At 44.6% G+C, this 24,172-nt stretch overlaps 1 protein-coding gene across 5 annotated transcripts in view; it reads left to right on the top strand.

Moving 5' to 3' along the window:
* Positions 1-24,172, top strand: part of SLC41A2 (solute carrier family 41 member 2) — a 264,977-nt gene that overhangs the window by 88,687 nt on the left and 152,118 nt on the right. For all 5 annotated transcript variants that reach the window (XM_063927763.1, XM_063927765.1, XM_063927766.1 and 2 more), the window contains exon 2: positions 7,546-8,114. In XM_063927763.1, the coding sequence (XP_063783833.1) occupies positions 7,596-8,114 (519 nt within the window). In that variant the 5' untranslated portion in view covers positions 7,546-7,595. The remainder of the gene's footprint in view (positions 1-7,545; positions 8,115-24,172) is intronic.

A 24,172-nucleotide genomic window follows, 5' to 3' on the forward strand; every position in this document is an offset into this window, starting at 1 on the left:
CAACTTAACTGCCACAAGCAAGGGTGAAGCTAGCGGTCTGTCACCAGGTAGCCCTTTGCTTCTAGCTACAGTTATTAGTATTCAAATGATAATATCAATTGTATGTAGCATGGGCCTCGCAGGCTTCTAGGAATGGGCGTAATTAGAACTTTGTGGACCCCATAGCAAAATCTTGAAAGGGCCTCCCCTAAACATTATACCATCTGTACAGTTACAGATGCTGAATGCAAGCTGTCATGACCAGTGTATTGGGGGAGGCGGGCACAGAGAACATATTGGGGGAGGGGATGAGTGTCCGCTCTCACCTTGCGCAGTGTATAGAGTGTGTGTGTGTGTGTGTGGTGGGTGTAAGGAGGGTACAGGGCACATAATTAGGAGGTCAATACACAGCACTGCATAGTGTGGAGGGGGGTTGTCACAGTGGACAAATATTGGGGGGGGGGGGGCTACAGTACTCACCCTGCACATAGTATGGGAGTGGGGGTCAGCGATCACAGTGCACAGTGTATAGTGGGGAGGGGTCAAAGATATCAGCCTGCACAGTGGGGGTGGTGCTAGAGCATATGTTGGAGGGCAAGGGTCAGTACTCAGAGGGCATAGAGGGGGGGGGGGGGGGTCACAGTACTCAGCCTGCACACTGTTGGGCGGATCTCAGGACATATTGGAGGGGTGAGGGTCAGCATTCACAGTGCACAATGTATAGTGAGAGGGTCACAGTACTCAGCCTGCACAGTGTATGTGGGGAGTGCTGCGCTGGTGTCACCGCTAAGCCACCCTCACAGATACAGCTCGTTAGGGACATCCTACAGGCTTGGGGCCCCGGCTGAGTCTGGGATACAGGAGGCAGTGGTTGCCAAACCCTCACCTTACAAGCGGGCTCCACATAGCCACACCCACCAGCCATCATCCAATGGCAAGACCAGGTGGAATATTTCAGAGGGGAGAGCAGGGGCACAGGCTGAGAGTGGGACGGAGCCTCCCTGTCCTCAGCCACCTCCATGCTCAGGCTCCTCGGTGTGTACCAGACCTTGCTGTCTGTTGTGCTGGTGTCACCTGTCCTTGTGTGACTGGGTGCAGGGGAAGCAGCAGGCCCATGAGGCAGTTCGGGCCCCATTGCAGCCACATCCCATGCACCCACGGTAGTTACGCCACAGCTTCTAGGTTCATTAAAGAACACAGAGAAATAATCTAGGATTAAATATTGTTTAAACCAAAAAAGATTTCCAAGGCTTACAAATACAAGAATTACTAAAAAACAATTAGACATACAGATTATTTAGTTGTGCAAACAATTTCTATGAAATTAATAGGAAAGAAATTAACAAAATTACAATATTTCTTTACACTGACCTTGAGATGCCATTGGCGTGTAGAAGGTCTCAAGAACTTAAATAGAGCAAGTAGGCATGTCAGTGCCCTTCGTGAAATGCACTCAGAGCATTGCTCTTTAATGTATTAATATCCCTGAGAAGGGGCAACCCACAGACTCTCTTTTCTCTGTCTGGCTTCCATTGTAAAATGCAAATTACCTACACATTCTTTTGTCCTAAAATCAGGTTTTAAGGCCAGGGGGTTGGGGATTGTAACCACTATTTCAGGGAATATCTGGTAACAGTGTGCCTGTTCCATAGATGGACGGTAATTCAAAGCCGTTTGCAAGTGGCTTTGAATTACCGTTCAATTAAAGGAGTGAACATGCAGGAGATGTCTCAGTAGAAGAGACACATCCTGCATTTAGCAGCAATCCTGGCACCGAGACCAACGTTGCAATCTGGGATCCAATATCTGTCATACTGTTAATGCAGACGGCCAGCTGAGTAAGTTTCAGCTTATGTTGCTGACCAAAGGAAGAGGGGTCTGAGAGGCCAAGAAGTCTGTGTGGTGACTCTCCCCTTCCACAAAATATGAGAAGATATGCCCCCATTTCTGGGAGCTCAGGCCTTCCCATTCCGCACCCCATCAACTCCACTGCCTGTCATGGGGAACATTGCAAGGCCAGTTCTGCCTTGTGCAGTTGCTGATTACTGATCATCATGAATTCACCGAGCGGTGGGTCTCCTGCGTCCATCTCTGAATCAGGCCCAGTGTCATAACTAGTCCCACAGGAAGTGGACTCCCTTTTTATGTTCGGGGGGATGGGGGTTTGGTGACAGATTGCCAACAGGGCTTTTGCAGTCACCCCCCTTATGGGAGATGCCTTATACAGGAGATCTGTTTTTTGGGGATCTGAATACACAAACCTCTGCTTTTCAGGGGCCATGGTGTGAAGAGTACAGTTTTTTACCAACACAGACCACTGGTCATAAAGTTGGAGACATCCTGATTGGCCTTAGATCACAGACCCATGGCCATACCTTCGTGAGGCCAGTAATTAACTATACAGTTTGTTAAAGCACATTTCAGGTCAATATAATAGTTATAACACACAAAATTTTAACATAAGTTTTCATGGTTGCTTAAGGGCATGACCATGACAATCAATTTAAAATAGACCTTAAGTAAATTTATTCCTAGATGTTGTCACTGGCGCTTTTTTTTTTCCCCCCCAACTTTTTTCTCGCTACCCTGTACTGAGCACTACTCTGAGTCCTTTTCTCCTCCACTTAACTCCCTCTCTCAGTCTTTCCCATCATCTGTCTATTTCTCTTATCAGCAATTGATTTTTCACAGTCGAGTCACACTATTATGACCACCTCCTACATTTGACCTCGGCAGCGCGTAGCCCATGAAGTATGTCACGTGTCGTGCGCAGGCTTGGTGAGTATATAAGGTGTGCGATAGGCCATCTGCACACATGCCAATGATTATTGACTTTCGGCCCAACGGTGGCAGTATTTATGAAACAACGCAGTTTGTGAACTTTTCGCGTGTTACTGTGGTGAAGGTGTATCCTGACTGGACAAATGGCACCTTTGCGAATAACCGTCGTAGAAGCTGCAGAGCACCATGTGCCATTGATGTGAGAGGTTAACGTTGGCTACTAAAGTGCGTGAGGGTCGACTGACACGCTACAGTGGAGCAGCTCACAGTCAAAATGAACCTGGGGCTACCAGACGTGTGTCCAAAATGATAGTTCAGCCCATCTAACTGCTGTCCATGCTGCACACAGCGGTTGCTCTATTAGCTGGTGGTCATAATAATGTGACTCGACCGTGTATTTTATAGATTATTTTTAGCATTAACTTTTTAGTTTTTATCTTTACTATTGCACTTTTTGGTACGTACTTTTTCTTGTCTGTATGTGATCCATGTGGTTTTGTTTTTCTTCACATTTACGGTTATAGATTCTTGGGCATACAGTATTCAATTAGCTGTGGGTTTTAACCACTCTGCACACAGGAGGGATTCAGTATGATTTACCGGCAGACAGGATGCCGACTATCCATATCTCGACAGCGTCATCCTGCCCACCAGAATGCCGGCTGCGGGGCAATCGCAAAGGGTCCCCTTGCAGGCTCGCAACGCTGCGGGCTTGGTGGCTCGCTGCGCTCGCCACAGGATCTAGTCCCACTCCATGGGTGTCATGGACACCCACGAGTGGGGATAGTCCTGTTTTGCTGGGATTCTGGCTGGCGGCATTGCCAGCTTGCGGGATCCTGGCGTCGGTATCCTGACCGCAGAGATCCTGACAGCTGGCAAATTGAACGCATCCCCACATGAGCGATTCAGTTAGCATGGATTCACACGCGCATGAATCCCCAAGGGTGTACTTTTCCTTACAGCTTCAGGTGCTGCGAGAAAAAGTCCACGAGAAAAAGGCACAGTCGGGGGTTCATGTTTGGGGAAAGCCCATTTTATGCAAAGTCATTGAGTTTCCACATGGCATGCAGAAAAGGCTGTTTAATTGAATAGCATTTCCCCACGCCAGGCGGTAATTACACGATGGTTAGATGTAGGGTAAACCTCACAGCTTATTAAATATTCCCAAATGTGCTGTGATGATGTTGTTGGTTGAATTTCAAGAACGTCTGTGTTATCCAAGAATGTCCGTGTTATTCTCAGGGGTTTGTAATGTGTAAGTAGGAGAAATAACAGAAGTGTTTGTAAACTGTAGATGTGTGTAATGCCAGACTCTCTGTAAGTGGAATCAGTGACACTGGCGGAAGTGGTCAAAGGGCTTGATAATTAGTTGCACGCTATTCCGATGTTCACGCATTTGAGCAATTATCGAGGTCTGCGCGTGCATCACAGCTTTTGCAAATAGAACATACATGCATGCATGTTTTCTTTTCAAGTAACTCGCCAGCTTGCATAATCCAAGACATTGGGGTTTATTTACTAAGCCATGGCGAAAGATAAAATAGAGAGAGATAAAGTACCAACCAACCAACGCCTGTCATTTTTCAAACAGAGCCTGTAACATGGCAGTTAGGAACTGATTGGCTGGTACTTTATCTCCATCCACTTTATCTCTCTCCCAGGCTTAGTACATAGACCTTGTGTCTTATTAGATAAAATTGTATAAAGTATAATGTTATCTAGTGCTGTCACACTATGGTCCTAGAGAGGTGGTGGAACTCCCCCCCCCCCCCTCCCACACACACACACACACACACACACACACACACACACACACACTTTTGTAATTAAAGGATTGTGCGAACCTGCACAAAAAAGGGGTGTGGTATTAAAAAAGGGAGTGGTCACCCAATAGTATCCCCAATTCAAATTACGCCGCACAGTAGCACAATCTTATTCACATTACACCACATAGTATTGTCCCTTATTCATGGTATGACACACATTAGTGCCCCTTATATACAAAGCCCACAGTAGTAGTACCCCAAATACACATAATGCCCACAGCAGTAGTGCCCCTTATACAATGCCCTCAATAGTAGTGCCCCTTATGAAGTGCCCACTGTAGTGGTAGTGCCCTTTATGTAGAGCCCATAGTATTGGTGCCCCTTATACAGTGCCCCCAGTAGTAGTGCCTCTTATGTCCCCAGTAGTTTTGTCCCCTGCAGTTCTGCCCCAAGTAGATATGCCTCCTGTAGTTATGCCCCCAGTAGATATGCCCGCTGTAGTTATACCCCCTATAGTTATACCCCCAGGTGGTTTGTCCCCAGAAGTTTTTTGCACCCCAGTAGATATGCCCCCATGTGATTTGCTCCCCAGTAGATATGCCCCCAGGTGGTTTGCTCAAAGTATATATGCCCCAAGGTGGTTTGCCCCTCCCCCCCAGTAGATATGCCCCCAGGTGGTTTGCCCCAGTAGATATGCCCTCCTGCCGCTGAGTGGAAGGAGCCAGACGCCCACTGGTAACACAATCTCAGCGGGCTCCAAGTGGAACTGACGGGACGCAGTTACGCCCTGTTCCGGCTCGCTTTAACCTCTGGCTATAATATTTGAATGGGCAGCAGGTGGCCCTGAGGCTGCAGCCATCACATGCAGACCAAGATAGTTCCTAGCAACAAAGTATAGAGAACTGCTGTGCCCTAGGTGGCTGCAGTGTTAGGTGTTGAGTGTCACTCGACACCCAACACAAATCAGGACAACAAGAGGTGTACATCCAACTTCTGCACTACACCTAAGTTACCCCTTAAGCTAAACGTGCAATGGAGTATAAAACAATGGACAAGCAATATATCAATAAATCAATAACTCACAGCGTCATGGTTAATAGTCCATGTGGTACCCACAAGAAAGTACTGGTCTGTATTTAGGGCCTAATTCAGATCTGATCACAGCAGCAAATGTGTTAGCTAATGGGCAAAACCATGTGCACTGCAGGTGAGTCAGATATAACGTGCAGAGAAAGTTAGATTTGGGTGGGTTATATTGTTTCTGTGCAAGGTAAATACTGGCTGCTTTATTTTTACACTGCAATTTAGATTTCAGTTTGAACACACCCCACCCAAATCTAACTCTCTCTGCACATGTTATATCTGCCTCCCCTGCAGTGCACATGGATTTTCCCATTAGCTAACAAATTTGTTGCTGTGATTCAATCTGAATTAGGCTCTTAGTCCCGTTTTGTGGGTGGAAAATAAAAAAGTCACCGTTCAAAGACAGGGCATATGTGATGAAGTCCGACCGTTTGGAGTGTGTCACCATAAAAGATGGAGCCTGTGTTCTCGTGTCCAATCCTACCCTGTAGTCCTAGAAGAAGATAAGTGATCCTCAACCGGATGGGGGTTTGAGATCCAGTATCCCTCGAAAAAGAAGAGGAACAAAAAAGAGGACCAATCGTGTTGTGTATCATAGTTTTGAGGGGGTGGGGGAGTGATGTCCTCACAGAAAGTGGGGTCTATAATTTTCTTTGAGTGTCTTCTCAAAAGAGGGTGGAAGGGTGTTCGTACCGTACTCACGTATGAGCGTGACTTTCTCCTCCTTCAAAAGTATGTTTGGACCTGGTCCTATGTGTAGTAGTTGTTGGCCCTCAGATGAGGATTTCTTTGTTCAGTATCCCTCAGGAAAAGAAAGAGAGAAGTAGAAGGGTACCAATTGTGTAGTAGTTTAAGACAGAAAGAATACAGATTCCCACATGCGGTAACCTTGATATGCAGATGGAGCCGCGCTCATCTAAGGCGGCTCCATCGTAAACGGACACTCCTGGCATGACTAGGTAATCCGTCCACCTAGTCACGCTGGTAGTGTGCAGAGACGCTTCTATTCAGAGCGTCTCTGTCCGGGCATGCGGATGGAGACGCTCTCCATTCAAGTGAATGGGTCGTGTCATTATATGCTCCAACCAGTGCCAGATACACATATGTCCCCAGCAGTACAGTGCCAGATACACATTATATGCCCACAGTAGTGAAGTGCCAGATACACATTATATGCCCACAGTAGTGCAGTGCCAGATACACATTATATGCCCCCGCAGTGCCAGATACACATTATGTGCCCACAGCAGTGCCAGATACACATTATGTGCCCGCAGCAGTGCCAGATACACATATGCCCCCAGCAGTCACAGATACACATTATAAGCCCCCCGCAGTGCCAGATACACGTGCCAGATACACGTGCCCCCCGCAATGCCAGATACACTTTCCCCCAGCAGTGCCAGATATACGTGCCCCCAGCAGTGCCAGATACACATGCCCCCGCGTGTGTTCATCTGTCCCGCGGCCCGCCTCCTGGCTGAGTCCTATCAGTGGCTGTGTGTGCCGACGAGGGGAGTGCTGTGGGCGGACTAAAGCAAACCTACTCTGTGCGCACTATGCGGCGCCAGCGTCTAACGTCAGACGCCGTGCCGCACAGCGTGCACAGAGTAGTTTAGCTTTGTCCTGCCCACAGCACTCCCTCTCTTCGGCACACAAGCCACTGCTGCAGGACCTGGCTCCAGGCAGGCTCCAATATGGCGGCGCTAGCGTGCGGTGCCCGTTAAGGTGGCGCCCTGCGCGGCCGCTCTATTGGAACATGCCTGGAGCTGGCCCTGTTAACGAGCTGCTCAATGTGGCCTCTGAAGTGTATAGGGTTGCCAAAGCCTCCCTGTCTTTTATCATTGACACATTTTCTACTAAGAGTGCTAGACTATGTTCTGTATACAAGAGATTTTCAGTTTATTATATTAATATTCTCTTTTGTTTTTATTAGGGGCCAGCTCAATAGTATTTCACCATTCTTGAAAGAGGAACTGGAGCATAATGAGTGACCGATATGGAAGGCCAAATCACATCATTTCAAGTGAACACCCAGTAAAGTGGGACATTGAATTGAATGCAATTCAGTCTGACCAGTTCTTATCGCTTTTGTTGAGCATGGTTCCTTTAGTGTGCCAAAAAGGCCAGGAAGACAGGCTGAAGAAAGTCAATGCATCCTCACCGGCAGGACATGGTTTTAACATCCGACCTGACCAGCACCTTGAGTACCATCACTTCTCCGAGCCAGGCTATCTAGGAAATGGCACACACTGCTCAAACATTTGCAGTACAAGTTATGACTATGACAGTTATGATTACTGTGATGGGAGGGATGTATCAGAATCTGAAGCAATGCTGCAAGACAGTCGGACACCTGGAGACGGGGACACGGACTCCCTGGTTGAGGGAAGTAAAAAGTTGCCAAAAGAATCTAGCCTTACCATGGCACTCCAAATACTTGTGCCATTCCTCCTAGCAGGGTTTGGAACAGTGTCTGCTGGAATGGTTCTGGACATTGTACAGGTTAGTCTCAAACTGTAATGTGTGTAATACTGATTGATTGATTGATTCATTCATTCATTCGTTCGTTCGTTCATTCATTTATTATTAGACATGGGTTTTTTTTTATACAGACTGCTCAAAGTCTTTACAGGGGAAGGATGGAAAAATAAACAAAAACTAAAATAAATATATATATATATATATATATATATATATACATATGTATAGTAAAAAAAAATATATGGAGAGAGATAAAGTACCAATCAGTCAGCTTCTGTCATTTTACAGGCTGTGTTTGAAAAGTGACAGGAGCTGATTGGTTGGTGCTTTTTCTCTCTCCAAGGTTTAATAAATCTCTCCCATAAAAATGCTTGGTTCAGGATTATTCCAGTGCAGATGTCAACCAAGGGAAAATGTTAAATTCCTTAGTACAGTAAATTGCTTCAAAAAGCTTTGAGTATACATGTACCTCAGAACAAACAGTATGAGCACCAAATATATTATCTCATCTGGGCATTCCACTAATGTTTCAAGGTGAAACATCCAATAAAAATCAACAGCATTCCATGTACCTCATGAAATAGATATAAATCACAATAGTGTAATATTGCACATACATGTTTTATTAACATGTAAATATGTCGTACATGGATAAACAATTGAAGAAGTTTATCCGAGAATCGTTAAAAACAGCAAGTAAAACATCCTCTTAACAGGAGTAGGCGTCACAGATCTTACACTGAAGAGGTCTAACATACAATGAAGTTGACCTGGTTTATGGCTGCATGGTCAACATTTATGTTTAGTTTTATACCTTGTGTACTAAACAAAAAATATTCACTGAGTGCTACATACAGTATCTACTGTACTATCATTTGTGTGTAGGTGTCTAACAATAAAAGGGCATTCAAAGCTCCACCATTGCTCATTGATTAAACTTCTGTTTTGCTCAGTGATAATTCAATACTTCCTCCCAATTTCTTAACCTACTACTGAGCACTTCGTCCCAGCTTATTGCAGGCATATACAGTATGGACCAGGAACAGTGGAAGCGAGCAGCCAATAGAACAAAGCACACAGTATCTGCCTGCATAGTGTTTAAGATAAGGTGTGTCTCATCATCACACCGTACTTATTGGATAGAGATACATCAAAAACAGACCTCGTTACTCCCATGCTGTGCTGTTCATAACACCTCAAATACTGATATGGCACAGTAAGTCAAGACACGATAATACTGTGAAGAATATATATATATATATATATATATATATATATATAGAGTATACGAGCATCCGCACTATACTGAATCTCCAGAGGACAACACGGTGGTGCTCAACTCCAAGGAATTTTTAGGTTCCGAATTACAGTCTTATTGAAAAAGAGGGCACTCACCAATAGTTTCTTAAAAGAAGGTCAGAAGGTCATTTATTGATACATTCGTTTGGTCGACGTTTCGATCACATACCAGTGATCTTTGTCAGGACAACAAAAGCGGTGTTGTATGGTGACAGAGCACCAGAAGCAGAATGCCAGACATGTTCAACATATATGGGTATTTATACCATCATCAATTTGAGTATCACGCCCATCCTACATATGTCACTTCCTGTTGTATAGTGTATTATAAATCAGGAGCTAAAACCTAGTATATGTACCATGCAACTGTTGTAAACAAAGAGTGTGCACCACCTCCCTATAGGCACCCTGGGGATATGATTTTTATTTCAAATGGTGCTTGTTATCTTAGAAACGCATCAATAACATAATACAAAAAAACAGGAAGTGATTCGTGCGTTCCAGCAGTTGCTGGAACGCACGCGAAAACCGGAAGTGACTTCCGCAAACCGGAAGTGAGGTTTAAAGAGCCGAGAAACCTAATATATGTATGGTGCAACTGATATAGGGAAAGAGTGTGTACCACCTCTCTCTAGGCACCCTAGGGATATAATTTATATTTTAAACGATGCTAGTTATCTTGAAAACGCACCAGAAACATAATACAAAAACCAGGAAGAGATTCGTGCGTTCCAGCAGTTGCTGGAACGCACGCATAAACCGGAAGTTACTTCCGCAAACCGGAAGTGAGGTAAAAAGGGCCGTAAAACGAAAATAACGAGTCTATATGCGTTCCAATGAGATTTGGAACGCATAACAAAACGCAATAACATACATATCAATCAGGGATGGCACTAATCCTGAAACCCGGAATCATGCATATAGTAATGAAAATAATAACATCCAAAAGTAACAGGAACAGATGTTATTCAGTAGGTTGGCCTTGAATCTCAAATAGATGGTGGTGTACAATTTCTTACAAATTAAACAATAAAACGTAACTTTTAATAATAAAAATAATAAAATAAAACGAAAAAATTCAAAACTTAAAAATCATATATACTATTATGTAAGCCTCGGGGTACATAGGGCTTCAGTGAGGCCGCCATTGTACTGGCTGGCGTCAAGAGAGCCACAATATACACACCGGTTACAAACACATATATACAAATATGCCTAAAGATAAGAGGGAAATACACCATGACTGTAAACTATCCTAGGAAAATACCATATGGGTTTGTTTCATTCAGACCCAATGGAATAAGTGTCTCCAATTCAAAGATCCACCGTGATTCACGTTGCTTCAATTTCAATTCCCTATCGCCACCTCGAATCGTTGGTGGGATATGGTCAATTAACATACATTTTAGACTTGAGACTGAATGTTTGTGTTGTAACCAGTGTTTAGCTACTGGTTTATCCGTCTTATTGGTCTCCAATGTCTGTCTAATGGAGTAACGGTGGTTCGCCATGCGTTCGCGGAAACACCGTGTAGTGAGTCCCACATAATATAGCCCACAGGGGCAGATGATAATGTATATCACAAAGTCAGATGTACACGACAACTTGTGTTTGATTGAAATTCGTTTTCCATTTTGTGGGTGAACAAAGGAGGATCCACTCATCATAGATCTACATGTTGTGCAGTCTGGACAACGGAAACAGCCCAATTTTCTCCTCGCAAGCCATGTTTGGTTTGTGATACGTGGTTGTAGAGTCGGACGCATCAACAATTGTCGCAAATTAGGCCCCCTGCGATAGGAGTGCATCGGTGGTCTTTGGCTCAGACCCACCAGTTTGGCATCTGATGCAACAATAGGCCAGTGTTTCCTGATCGTTTTTTTCTGCATTTTTAGACTTTGTGTCAAATGTAGAGGTAAAGATGAGTCGACCAGGCTCAAGTCTTGATGTAGATTTCTGACCAATATTCTTGAATTTGACCTTGGCCTTCCTGAGGCATCTGGCGACCACCTTCGGTGAGTACCCCCTCGCAAGAAATCTCTCAGACATTTCGGAAAGCTGTTGGTCAGCAATGTCCATTGAAGAGTTGTTACGTAACACACGTAAGAATTGGGAGATAGGCATACTCTCTTTTAGGCTATCTGGGTGGTGGCTTGTTGCAAACAACAGTGTATTTCTATCAGTTTGTTTGCGGAATAGTGTAGATCCTAGGTGTGTATCTTTCCGAAAGATAGTGACATCAAGAAAATTGATACAGTCATGGTGTATTTCATGGGTAAACCGAATAGGGCCATCAATTGCATTCAGATACTGAACCATTCCATGGAACTCAGACACAGTGCCTCTCCATAGGACAAATATGTCGTCAATATAGCGACCGTAGTACGCCAACTTATCACCAAATTTGGGGACAATATGGGTGTTCTCATACTGGTGCATAAATAAATTAGCATAGGCTGGCGCTAAGTTGGAACCCATGGCGGTCCCATTGCACTGGAGATAGAAATCAGCGCCATAGCAGAAGTGATTTTTACTTAGCACAAGTTCTGCCAGTGTTAGCAAAAATTCAGTGGGGGGACCACCATGAGTACCACTACTCAGCGCCACCCTCAATGCTTCAAGACCAGTAGAGTGAGGGATCACTGTATACAGTGAGTTGACATCCATTGATGCCAAAAATATGTCATCATTGATATCACCGATTTTCTGGATTTTATCAAGAAAATCACCCGTGTCCCTGATATAACTCCACATACTGCTCACAAGTGGTTGTAGAAAACTATCCACAAAGCGGGCAATCGGTTGCAGTAATGAATCGTTTGCTGATATGATCGGGCGTCCGGGGGGGGTGTCAAGGGATTTGTGGATTTTTGGCAGTGTGTACAGGATTGGGCACACCGGGTGTTCAACAGTGAGATATATAGCAATCTGTGTATCAATCCAGTTGTTCTGAAGACCCATTGCTATGGTGGAGTCAACAAGTTTTTTTATCCCTGGCATGGGATTCTGTGTGATTTTGCAATAGGTCTGAGTGTCCGACAACTGTTGCATTATCTCCCTATTGTATTTGGCCCAATCCTGTACCACTATCGCCCCGCCCTTATCAGCTGGGCGAATCACAATTTGGTCATTGTTTTTAAGTGTCTGTAATGCAAGCCTCTGTTGTTTGTTGAGGTTATCATAAAGATGACCACCCCTCTGCTGTTTCATGTCATGTTCAGTGAGTCTAAGGAATGATTTAATACTCGAATTGTGAGAAATCGGGTCAAAGTTGCTGGGTTTAGAAAAAGTATGCTCCCTGGGGTTCTCACAGAGTTGACTAGAAAAAAATTCTCTAAGTCTGAGTTTCCTTCCAAATTTGAAATGATCAACAGACCATTGGAAAGCGTCGTGTCTGACTGTCGGGACAAAGGATAGTCCTAAAGACAGGACTTCCATTTCAGTGGAGGAAAGTGGTACAGTGGACAGATTAAAGACAGTAGTTAGGTCTTTGTCCCTTTTACTTTTTTTGTGTTTCCTCCCGCCCCTCCTTGTCGGGTGTTTGGGGGACGTCTCTCTGGGGGGGTAATGTTTTTGCGGGTACCCCGTCCTAAAAAATCACCCCTAGGCGGTCTAGAGTCAGTAAATTCACTATCGGAGTTAGATTGTGAAGAGCTATCGAGTTGTCTCTGTGGTCTATATCTGGGATTGTACTGAAATCTACGTGTGGAATTTCTAGTGTCACCTTTCAACCACCTATATACTTGATGATTCAAGTAGTCAGCGTTTACAGTGTCTAATTTCTTCCTCTTGAAAGCAATAAGGTCACGTTGGTATGTAGTCACCTGTTCCTTAAGTTTCTCAATCCAATTCTCGGTTTTTTCACGTGTAAGTGCACTCAGATGTAATGAATTAAACTCAGTGAGTTCTAATCTAACTTTACCCAATTCAGTACCTACTTCCTCAATCACAAGTAAAATCAAATCAAGTGAGCATTTGTTCAACACTCCACACCATCGTGTGCAAAATGACAGATTGTTACGTCCAATGGTGGGAGTGTTGCTGACCCTAAAGCCACGGGGGATTTTTTTATTTCTGTAATAGTCAGATAAAAATTGACCATGGAGAGTGAGATCTATCTCCCGCTTCCTCAATTTTAACAATTTATGGTATAAATCAATGGGTGTATCGTCTGGTAGTTTCTGAAAATCACGGTGATCAAATAAAACTTTTTCAGCGTCATCATCAGTGAGTGAGACAAAATTATTTTGTGCTAGATTTAGCGTAGCCTCATCAAGTATATTACTTGCTCCAAGTGACATACTAAGCAGACAATATAATGCTTACAAAGACGTTTTCTTAAATAGACAATAGAGCATAGACCTAAACCAGATCACATGGAATGGTTAGAAATGAAGCAATGATGGCTGGGTAAGACCTTTAAAATAGGCATATGATTTAAAAACAACAGAACAAAACTGGTATAGTTTGCAACCTGTCGCACTGTAACAATCAACACATGCATAAAAATATGTATTTCTTGTGAGTCTAACGGAAAAATCAAATATAATAAGTCCACAGGTGCTGGATGAAGGCAAAAGGTATGCTATACACGTTGCCACAATATAGAGTATACGAGCATCCGCACTATACTGAATCTCCAGAGGACAACACGGTGGTGCTCAACTCCAAGGAATTTTTAGGTTCCGAATTACAGTTTTGTTATGCGTTCCAAATCTCATTGGAACGCATATAGACTCGTTATTTTCGTTTTACGGCCCTTTTTACCTCACTTCCGGTTTGCGGAAGTAACTTCCGGTTTATGCGTGCGTTCCAGCAACTGCTGGAACGCACGAATCTCTTCCTGGTTTTTGTATTATGTTTCTGGTGCGTTTTCAAGATAACTAGCATCGTTTAAAATATAAATTATATCCCTAGGGTGCCTAGAGAGAGGTGGTACACACTCTTTCCCTATATCAGTTGCACCATACATATATTAGGTTTCTCGGCTCTTTAAACCTCACTTCCGGTTTGCGGAAGTCACTTCCGGTTTTCGCGTGCGTTCCAGCAACTGCTGGAACGCACGAATCACTTCCTGGTTTTTTGTATTATGTTATTGATGCGTTTCTAAGATAACAAGCACCATTTGAAATAAAAATCATATCCCCAGGGTGCCTATAGGGAGGTGGTGCACACTCTTTGTTTACAACAGTTGCATGGTACATATACTAGGTTTTAGCTCCTGATTTATAATACACTATACAACAGGAAGTGACATATGTAGGATGGGCGTGATACTCAAATTGATGATGGTATAAATACCCATATATGTTGAACATGTCTGGCATTCTGCTTCTGGTGCTCTGTCACCATACAACACCGCTTTTGTTGTCCTGACAAAGATCACTGGTATGTGATCGAAACGTCGACCAAACGAATGTATCAATAAATGACCTTCTGACCTTCTTTTAAGAAACTATTGGTGAGTGCCCTCTTTTTCAATAAGACTATATATATATATATATATATATATATATAAAATTTATATATCAGGTGAATAAGAACAACTGAAAATATTACACATCAAGTAGTTGTTAGCCCTTATTAGTGAAACACACTGTGTATAAATAAGTCAAGTGCCTATAAAAGGAGTCATGTACAAGTCTACAACACATATATAAAAATGGCAATGGAGAAATCCTCCCCGTGGAACTACAAGCCCCAGAGTATGCTTCTACTTCAGCAGGTAGTGCAGGTCTAGTAAATGAGCCAGGCAATCCAGTAAAGTGCTGCTTGTTTATGGCCAAAGTACCAATATAAGAGTACTGTATCAATGGAGATATCATCCCTGTGGAACTACAAGTCCCATAGTATGCTTTTATTTCAGCAGTTGATATATAAGCTGCTCAATACACTTAAATGCTACTTTTTTATGGGCAGACAAGGGGCAGGAAGATACCTGATATCAAGTATCCACACACCACTAGCAATGCGGTCTCTTCCCCGGGCACAATAGCCGTCTGGTGTCTCTCAAAGCCGCTGGGTGTGTAGTAACTGTGGGGCAGATTTATTAAGCTCGGTGAAGTGATGCAGTGGAAGGAGAGAAAGGACCAGTCAGTCAGCTCCTAACTGTCATTTTTTAAACCCAGCCTGTGACATGGAAGTTAGGATCTGATTGGCTGGTCCTTTATCACCTTCCACTTTATCACTTCACCGTGCTTAATAAATCTGCCACTGTGTGCCATTCCTTCTGTAACAGTCACCACTATGATGTGGATCTTAAATCACCAATCTCCAAATGTAAAAAGCAGCAATGGCGTCTGTAACCAATTTCACCACAATCTTATGTGGACACACAATAAGCACTTCAAATTACCCAGGTAAGTATCCACCAACATAGGCGATGTCTGACCGGTTATATCTACCAGTCACTGATGTCTGTAGATGTATCATGGGTTCCAATACATGCCAGCTGAAAACACCCCACACCATAGCACAGCCAGCCTACATGTTTCCAATCTTCTTGTGTCCTTGTGTTTACGAGCCCAGGCCATGGTCAAAGCCTTGTGCTGCGGGGTTAGCAATGAGACGCAAGTGGGCTGTCAGCTCCTGTACCCCATAGAAAGGAATGTTGCACTGTTCAAACACTGATGTTACTTGTGGTCCCTTACATAAAATTTTGCTTTCATCTTGGTCAGTGCCACAAAGATTCCAGATGTTGTAATGCGTGCCAGACGCTGTCCATGACCAACCTGTGTGTTGTGCTTGCCACAGCAGTGTTTCACGCTGGGTGTCTTCCCTGATGTTTTGTACTCGCAGTACACCCTTTAAAATTGCATGTGTAAATCACACTTTCTTGTTGATTTTGGAGATAGCGTGACCCATCTCTCTGGCACCTACTGTACTATCAAGTTCACAGTCTCTTAAATCGTGATATGCTGCATCTTCAAATCAAGTTATACTACAACAGATGTCAGAGCTATCTGCCTATGTCATGCACTTCAGTTGTGGGAGATACTATGTAATGAGGGGCTGTGGTGGCATGTTCTGGGTATGGAAGAGACTGCCTCAGGTTTTCCTGTCTCATAAATGTATGTCATAATATTGTGTAAATTGGAGAATCCATTCACCATTAACTATTATACATAATTGTGATATACAAAACATCTTCTTTACTTATAAAGTGCAATAGCAACAAATAAAGACATTTATATTGTTAGCTTGCACTTATTTGATAATAACTGACTGCTGATTGGATGCTACAAGTTACAGCATACATCTTGCGCACTTTTTTAAGCATTAAATTATAACACTCATTTTAAATGGCTAAAGATTAGACGCCCAGGTTACTAACATGAATTCCCTTTTAAGTTTGTCTACTTGCTCTGCAACAATAAAACTAAATCTAAATCTTTTAGATTGTAAGCTAGCAAGAGCAGGGACTTCTTTCCTCATGTGCATTTCCTTTTCTTACTGACGCTATCTTATACTCCATACTCCCTTTGATAGCACCTAACCCGGGGTTTTCTATATCTGTCCTATATTGTCTTGTACTGTAAGTGCTGTTTTCTTGTTTGCTCATTTGATCATGTACTGTGGCCCTCATTCCGAGTTGATCGCTCGCTAGCTTTGCAAGTGTGCGAACGCCTGAGCAGCCGAGCTCTGCAAAAACATTTTGTGCAGTTTCAGAGTAGGTCTGAACTTACTCAGCCCTTGCGATCACTTCAGTCTTTATTGGTGCTGGAATTGACGTCATACACCCGCCCTCCAAACGCCCGCACACGCCTGTATTTTCCCTACCACTCCCAGAAAACGGTCAGTTGACACCCATAAACGCCCTCTTCCTGTCAATCTTCTTGCGATCGGCTGTGCAAATGGATTCTTCATTAAATCCATAGCTCAGTAACGGTCCGCATTGTATCCGTACGACGCGCGTGCACATTGCGGTGCATACGCATGCGCAGTAGAGACCTGATCGCAGCGAAAGTCGGCAGTGTGCGATCAACTGGGAATGACCCCCTGTGTAATGGGAGCTGCGGATCCCTTGTGGCGCCATATAAATAAAGGATGATAATAATATAATAAAACACTGCCTTAAGCAACTAGACAGCAAACCTAGTACACAGACAGTTTTCCTTTGCTGTTATTAAGCTGTGTCAATAATACTGTAAAACTCCTCATGCTATATAATTTTTCATGGCAAGTAATTTTGAAGCTTAAGAAGTAAAGCCTCTAATCACAAAGTGGTGCCAGAAAGTTTGTGAACCCTTAAAAATATTTTTAGAATATCTGCATAAATTCAGATCTATATATCGGGCATAAAAATAGATTAAGGGAACCCGTCACATCAAATAACCTTCAAAAATGCATACGTTTCTTATCTGTTTATTTATTAAAAAGATCCCACATTATATTTCTTTCAGTAAAAGTATGTGCACCTCTAGGATTAACAATACAGTGAAGGGGATAATTGGGTATATTTACTAAAGTGCTGGTTTTTAAAAGTGGAGTGTTGCCCATCGGAACCAATCAGATTATACTTATCATTTATGTAGCATCTTCTAGAAGATAATAGCTAGCAGAGGTGCCGATTTATGTTTTTGCTGGTGGGTGCTCGGCGGGAGGCGGCAGCAGGAATTAACGGGCGGCCGTTGCAGTGACTAATGCCCATTACACAATACACCATAATGCCCATTACACATTATGCAACACACCATAATGCCCATTCTACATTTTGCATACACCGTAATGGCCATTATATATTATGCAACACACCGTAATGCCCATTACGCAATATGCCACACATCGTAATGTCTAGTACACAATATGCCACACCGTAATGCCCATTACGCAATATGCCACACATCGTATGCCACAATAATGCCCCTTACAAATGATGTCACACAGTAAGGCTCCTAAATACTTTTAAATTACCTGCCTGTTGTCAGGGGTCTCATGCTCGTTGCCAAAGGTTTCATGCACGTTGTCAGGGGTTTCATTCTCTGGGTTCCATGTTCGCCCCGGGGCTTCCTGCGTGTTTCCAGGGGTTTCAAGCGCGTTGCCAGGGGTCTCCTCTACGTTACCAGGGGTCTCCTGGCCGATGTTCCAGTAAAGTATGGGAGGGTGTGTGTGGGCTTCAGTATGTATACTTCTAGTCCCCCGCCGCCCCCGCAGTGGATTGAGACGCGCTGGGGGCTGCGGAAGCGCTTCCGTACATTACAGTGTGAAAAAAAACCTTAAAATGCCTGCCGCCAGGAAGACAGGCGCTAGAGGTCAAATGTGACTTCTAGCGTCTGTCTCCGCCTCGGCGGTGGCCATTTTTGGTAGGGTTTTTTACATTGCAATGTATGGAAGCGCTGCCGCAGCCCCCAGCGCAGCCCCCCAGCGCATCTCAATTCACACACTGCGGGGGCTGCTGCGGCTAGAGTAACTGTACTGGGGCAGCAGCTGGTTCCGTGGGTGCTCCTCATTGTCTGTGGGTGCTCGTGCGCGGGAGCACCCACGGAATCGGCGCCTATGATAGCTAGAATCTGATTGGTTGCTATGGGCAACATCTGCCCTTATAAAAACCTGCACTTTAGTAAATATACCCCCTAGAGTGTAAACTATTTGCAGGAAATCAGTTGTGGGTTTGGGTGACCCTGCCCTTTAATAAAAATAAAACATTTACTGGAGTCTTCACTACCAAATTCTAGTCCTCACCACACAGGTATGTGCACACATGCCATGCATTAATCATAGGATATTTCTGAGGACCTCATGTAATACTAACAGGCTATATAAGCTTGCAAAACAACGTATATTGGGCCTAATTCAGACCTGATCCCTGTTGTGCGAAATCGAACAACAGGCGATTATCGAATGACTGCGCATTCGTATGCAACACAATGCGCAGGCGCGCACTCAAACAGCAAATGGTTTAAAAATTTCTATCGCTAGGCGTACGCAAGGTGATTGACAGGAAGCGGACGTTTGGGGTGTTAACTGGCCATTCTCTGGGAGTGTCAGGAAAAACGCAGGCGTTCCCAAGCGTTTTCTGGGAGGGTGTGTGACGTCCGCTCTGGCCCGAACAGCCTGATTCTATCGCACTGTAGGAGTAAGTCCTGGGCTACACACAGACTGGAAAAATCATTCGATGGTGAGTGAGTTGCAAACGGATTTGCAGCTGTCCGCTGTCTGGCAAAGTTTTCGCATGGTGTACGCATGCATTTACACGGGGCAGGAAACTATCTGATAGCAGTCCTCTGCAAATTTGCCCATTGTATACTCTCAAATCAAACAATTAATTGGGTGGTTGCATTGTCTATCTGATGTGCTGCACATCAGATGGGGCAATGCTGTGGGTGACATGGTATTGTTGCGTTATGGTGTAACGATGTATCACTTCGTCTTACTGCCGATCAGTCATTTTACATGTCAACAGTCAGAATGATGATTGTTTGCCCTCCCACACACAATAAGACTCACCTCTAGTTTCCAAACCTTTAAACGTCCCCTGAAAACTCACCTCTTCAGATAAGCCTATCAAATTCCAGACCCACCCACATAACCTTCAATGCTTCCCTATCCAATTACATCCTCTCTGTACAGTATACATAACCTCACATATTTTGTCTTTCTTTACTCTCACACCCTCCTGACCCAACATTGCTGGGTGATCATATCATACAACCCATTAAGAACCTTTGCAATCTGGTGGACCATTATGCAATAGGTAGCATATATCCTTGTGTATCAATGCCTATTTCCCTATACATTGTAAGCGATCAGGGCCTTCCTACCTCTGTCTGTTTTTGCCCAGTTTTGTTCTATTACTGTTGTTCTAATTGTAAAGTGCAGCGGAATATGCTGCGCTATATAAGAAACTGTTAATAAATAATAAAATAAATAACTGTTTAGTATTTTATATTTAGGGTTAGGCTTAAAAATAAAAAAAATGGTATGTAGACAATGAGTGTCGACATGTATAATGTCAACAATTTGACCATGTCATCATTTATGTATGTCGACAATGTCCATGTTTACACTCTGGTTGTTGACATTCAGAACATGTTGCTATTTTGGTGTTGATGTTCAGAATGTGGACATATGGGGGTAATTCCGAGTTGATCGCTAGCTGCCGTTCGCAGCGCAGCGATCAGGCTAAAAATCGGCATTTCTGCGCATGCATACGGGCTGCAGTGCGCACGCGCGATGTACTTTCACAAAAAACTATACAGTTTCACACAAGGTCGAGCGACTCTTTTCCGTCGCTCTGTTGATCAGTGAGTGATTGACAGAAATGGGGTGTCTCTGGGAGGTAACTGACCGTTTTCCGGGAGTGTGCTAAAAAACACAGGCGTGTCAGGTAAAAACGCAGGCGTGCCTGGGGAAACGGGGGAGTGGCTGGCCGAACGCAGGTCGTGTTTGTTACGTCAAAGCAGGAACTAAACAGACTGAAGTGATCGCAAGGTAGGAGTAGGTCTAGAGCTACTCTGAAACTGCTTGAAAAATTTCAGCACTGTTCTGCTAACCTTTCGTTCGCACTTCTGCTAAGCTAAGATATACTCCGAGAGGGTGGCGGCTTAGTGTTTGCACTGCTGCTAAAAGCAGCAAGCGAGCGATCAACTCGGAATGAGGGCCATTGTACCACATCCAGTAGTGCAGTGGTGAGTAGTTCATGATTCGAGCCCAAGTGGATCACTGAGGTGTTTTATTCCTTCCATGAGCACATGTGGACACGTAAGAAGCTGCAGCAGAACTAGTGTCTGGAGTGCATTTGTCCAATTGCAATGGCGCCGACTCCACTTCAAGCTCCAGCACGTGCACAAGATGGTCAGGGAAAGGAGTGCATTAAGAAAAGAAAAATATATATTAAATAGAAATGCAACAGCGTGCTTTTGCAAAGTGTGTCAAATGAAATTTCTCATACGTCCTAGAGGATGCTGGGGACGACATCAAGACCATGGGGTATAGACGGGATCCGCAGGAGACATGGGCACTCTAAAGACTTTTCATTGGGTGTGAACTGGCGCCCTTGGCAGCAAAATACCTGTATAAACTGGCTAATAGGGGGCATAAGATGCCCAGGCACAGCCCTACCCCCGCCAGTATAAATATTACAAACAGTCTCTGAGGTAAAAAGGGCGGAGCTTCTTCCTCAGGCAGCCAGCACACTGCTCAGCACCATTTTCTCTCTCTCTCTCCTCAGGCTGCAGAGATATAGCTGGTCCTCCTCCACTTCTGACTACAAGTATTCAGGGTGTAAATAAGGGGGGCACAAAGCGATTTGGGTGCTTTACAAATGTGTTTTACTGTGTAAAGAGCGCTGCATGTCAGTGGGCATTCTGTGTTCACAGACATTAAATACAGGCGCTGGGGTTGTGAGCTGGCTGCTCCTATACTGTGTCCCTGTGACAGATTTTACTGTGGGTCTGTCCCCAAATAAGTACCAGTGTGTCTGTGAGTGCTGTACAAGTGTGAGGCATGTCTGAGGCAGGGAGTTCCTCCCCGGAGGAAGCCATTTTAGGGACACAGAGTTGTAATGTGGTGGCGCTACCGGCACACCAAGAGCCTGCATGGGTGAAAGAGCTACGTGACAGTATGCATCTGATTGACCGTAGATTGGATAAGTCTGAATCTAATAGGCCCTACACACATGCCGATTTTTTGAAAGATATGAACGATCTCGTTCATAAATGAACGAGAACTCGTTCATATCTTTCAGTGTGGAGGCTCCAGCGATGAACGATGCGCGGCCCCGCGCTCGTTCATCGCTGGTCCCCCGTCGGCTGTGCATGCAGGCCAATATGGACGATCCCGTCCATATTTGCCTGCACTTCAATGGAGCCGCGTGACGGGGGGAGTGAAGAAACTTCACTCCCCCCGTCACTGCCCCCCCGCCGCCGGGTCGCTCGTCGGCCGCATCCGCCGTCGGGCAGCTCGGCGGCGGGTCGGCCAGTGTGTAGGGCCCATAAGGCTGCATGCTGGAGAAAATCTGTGGAAGATGTGATTTTTCAGGATGCTGTTATTCCTTATGCGGGCGGCCCCTCTGGGTCACATAAGAGACCATTTGCAAATGTTGTAAACACTGATACCGACACGGATTCTGATTCTTGTGTCGACGATAGTGAATCCAGAGAGATAGATCATAAATTGGCAAAAAGTATACAATATATGATTGTGGCTATAAGGGACGTGTTGGAGGTTACAGAAAGCACTCCTGTACCTCAGGAGAAAGCTTATTTATGTAAGGAAAAGAAATCCAAAGTCACGTTCCCTCCTTCAAACAAACTAAATGCTCTGTTTGAAAGGATGTGGGTGAATCCTGATAAAAAATTTCGTATTCCCAAAAGGATTCACATAGCTTATCCTTTCCCGATTGAAGACATGAAAAAATGGGAGTCACCCCCTGTGTTAGACAGTGCACTTTCCAGGTTGACAAAGAAGGTAATTCTCCCTGCTCCTGGCACGGCTTCTCTTAAAGAGCCGGCAGACCGCAAAATGGAAACGACATTGAAATCCATTTATGTTACCAATGGTACACTGCTCAGGCCCACTATTGCCTGCGCATGGGTGAGTCGCGCTATTGAAAAATGGTCAGAAAGCGTGTCATCAGAAATTGACACGATTGATAAAGATGAGATACTCCTTAAGTTAGGGAATATCAAGGACGCTGCCGCCTACATGCTGGAAGCAATGAAGGATATTGGACTCTTGAGGTCACAAGCCGCTACCATGGCAGTATCGGCTAGGCGGCCCTTATGGATTCGCCAGTGGAACGCGGATGCAGATTCCAAAAGAAACATGGAGGCTCTCCCATATAAAGGTGAGGCCTTATTTGGCGATGGCCTGGATGCTTTAGTCTCGGCGGCTACCGCAGGTAAGTCAACATTTTTGCCCTCTGCACCTGCACCGGCAAAAAAAGACCTATCACCCGCAAATGCAGTCCTTTCGGCCCAATAAATACAAGAAGACGAGAGGTTCCCCCTTCTTTGCAGGTAGGGGAAGGGGAAAGAAGTCCACACCGGCTCCAGGTTCCCAAGAGCAAAAGTCTACCCCTAATTCTGACAAATTCCCAGCATGACGCTGGAACTCCCTTGCGGGAGGCCGCTCGGGTTGGGGCACGTCTCAAACTCTTCAGCCAGGATTGGATTATATCTGGCCTGGACCCCTGGGTGTTGCAAATAGTATCCCAGGGATACAAACTAGAGATTTTTCAAATCGACCTTGCCAGCTTCTCCGCCAGAGAGAGAAGCAGTAACAGCGGCAATCCAAAAATTATGTCAAGACCAGGTCATAGTCCTGGTACCTTTGTGACAACATGGGCGGGGTTTTTATTCAAGCCTCTTTGTTGTTCTGAAGCCGGATGGCTCGGTCAGACCGATCTTAAATCTAAAAGATCTGAATTTCTTCCTGAAAAGGTTCAAGTTCAAGATGGAATCACTTCGAGCGGTGATTGCCAGTCTGGAGGAGGGGGACTACTTGGTGTCGGTGGACATAAAGGATGCATTTATCCTCCTCACCAGGCTTATCTGAGATTCGTGATTCAGGATTGCCATTACCAATTTCAGACGTTACCTTTCGGTCTCTCCACGGCGCCGAGGGTATTCACCAAGGTGATGGCGGAGATGATGGTCCTCCTTCGTCAGAAAGGAGTCAATATAATCCCTTATCTGGACGACCTCCTGATAAAGGCGAGATCCAGGGAGCAGTTATTACAAAACATATCCCTCTCCCTGTCAATACTCCAACAACACGGGTGGATCATAAATTACCCAAAGTCACAGTTGGAACCGACGACAAGGTTGTCTTTCCTCGGG

Source organism: Pseudophryne corroboree, chromosome 6 (assembly GCF_028390025.1).
Source record: "Pseudophryne corroboree isolate aPseCor3 chromosome 6, aPseCor3.hap2, whole genome shotgun sequence".
In the NCBI taxonomy this organism is placed as follows: Eukaryota; Metazoa; Chordata; class Amphibia; order Anura; family Myobatrachidae; genus Pseudophryne; species Pseudophryne corroboree.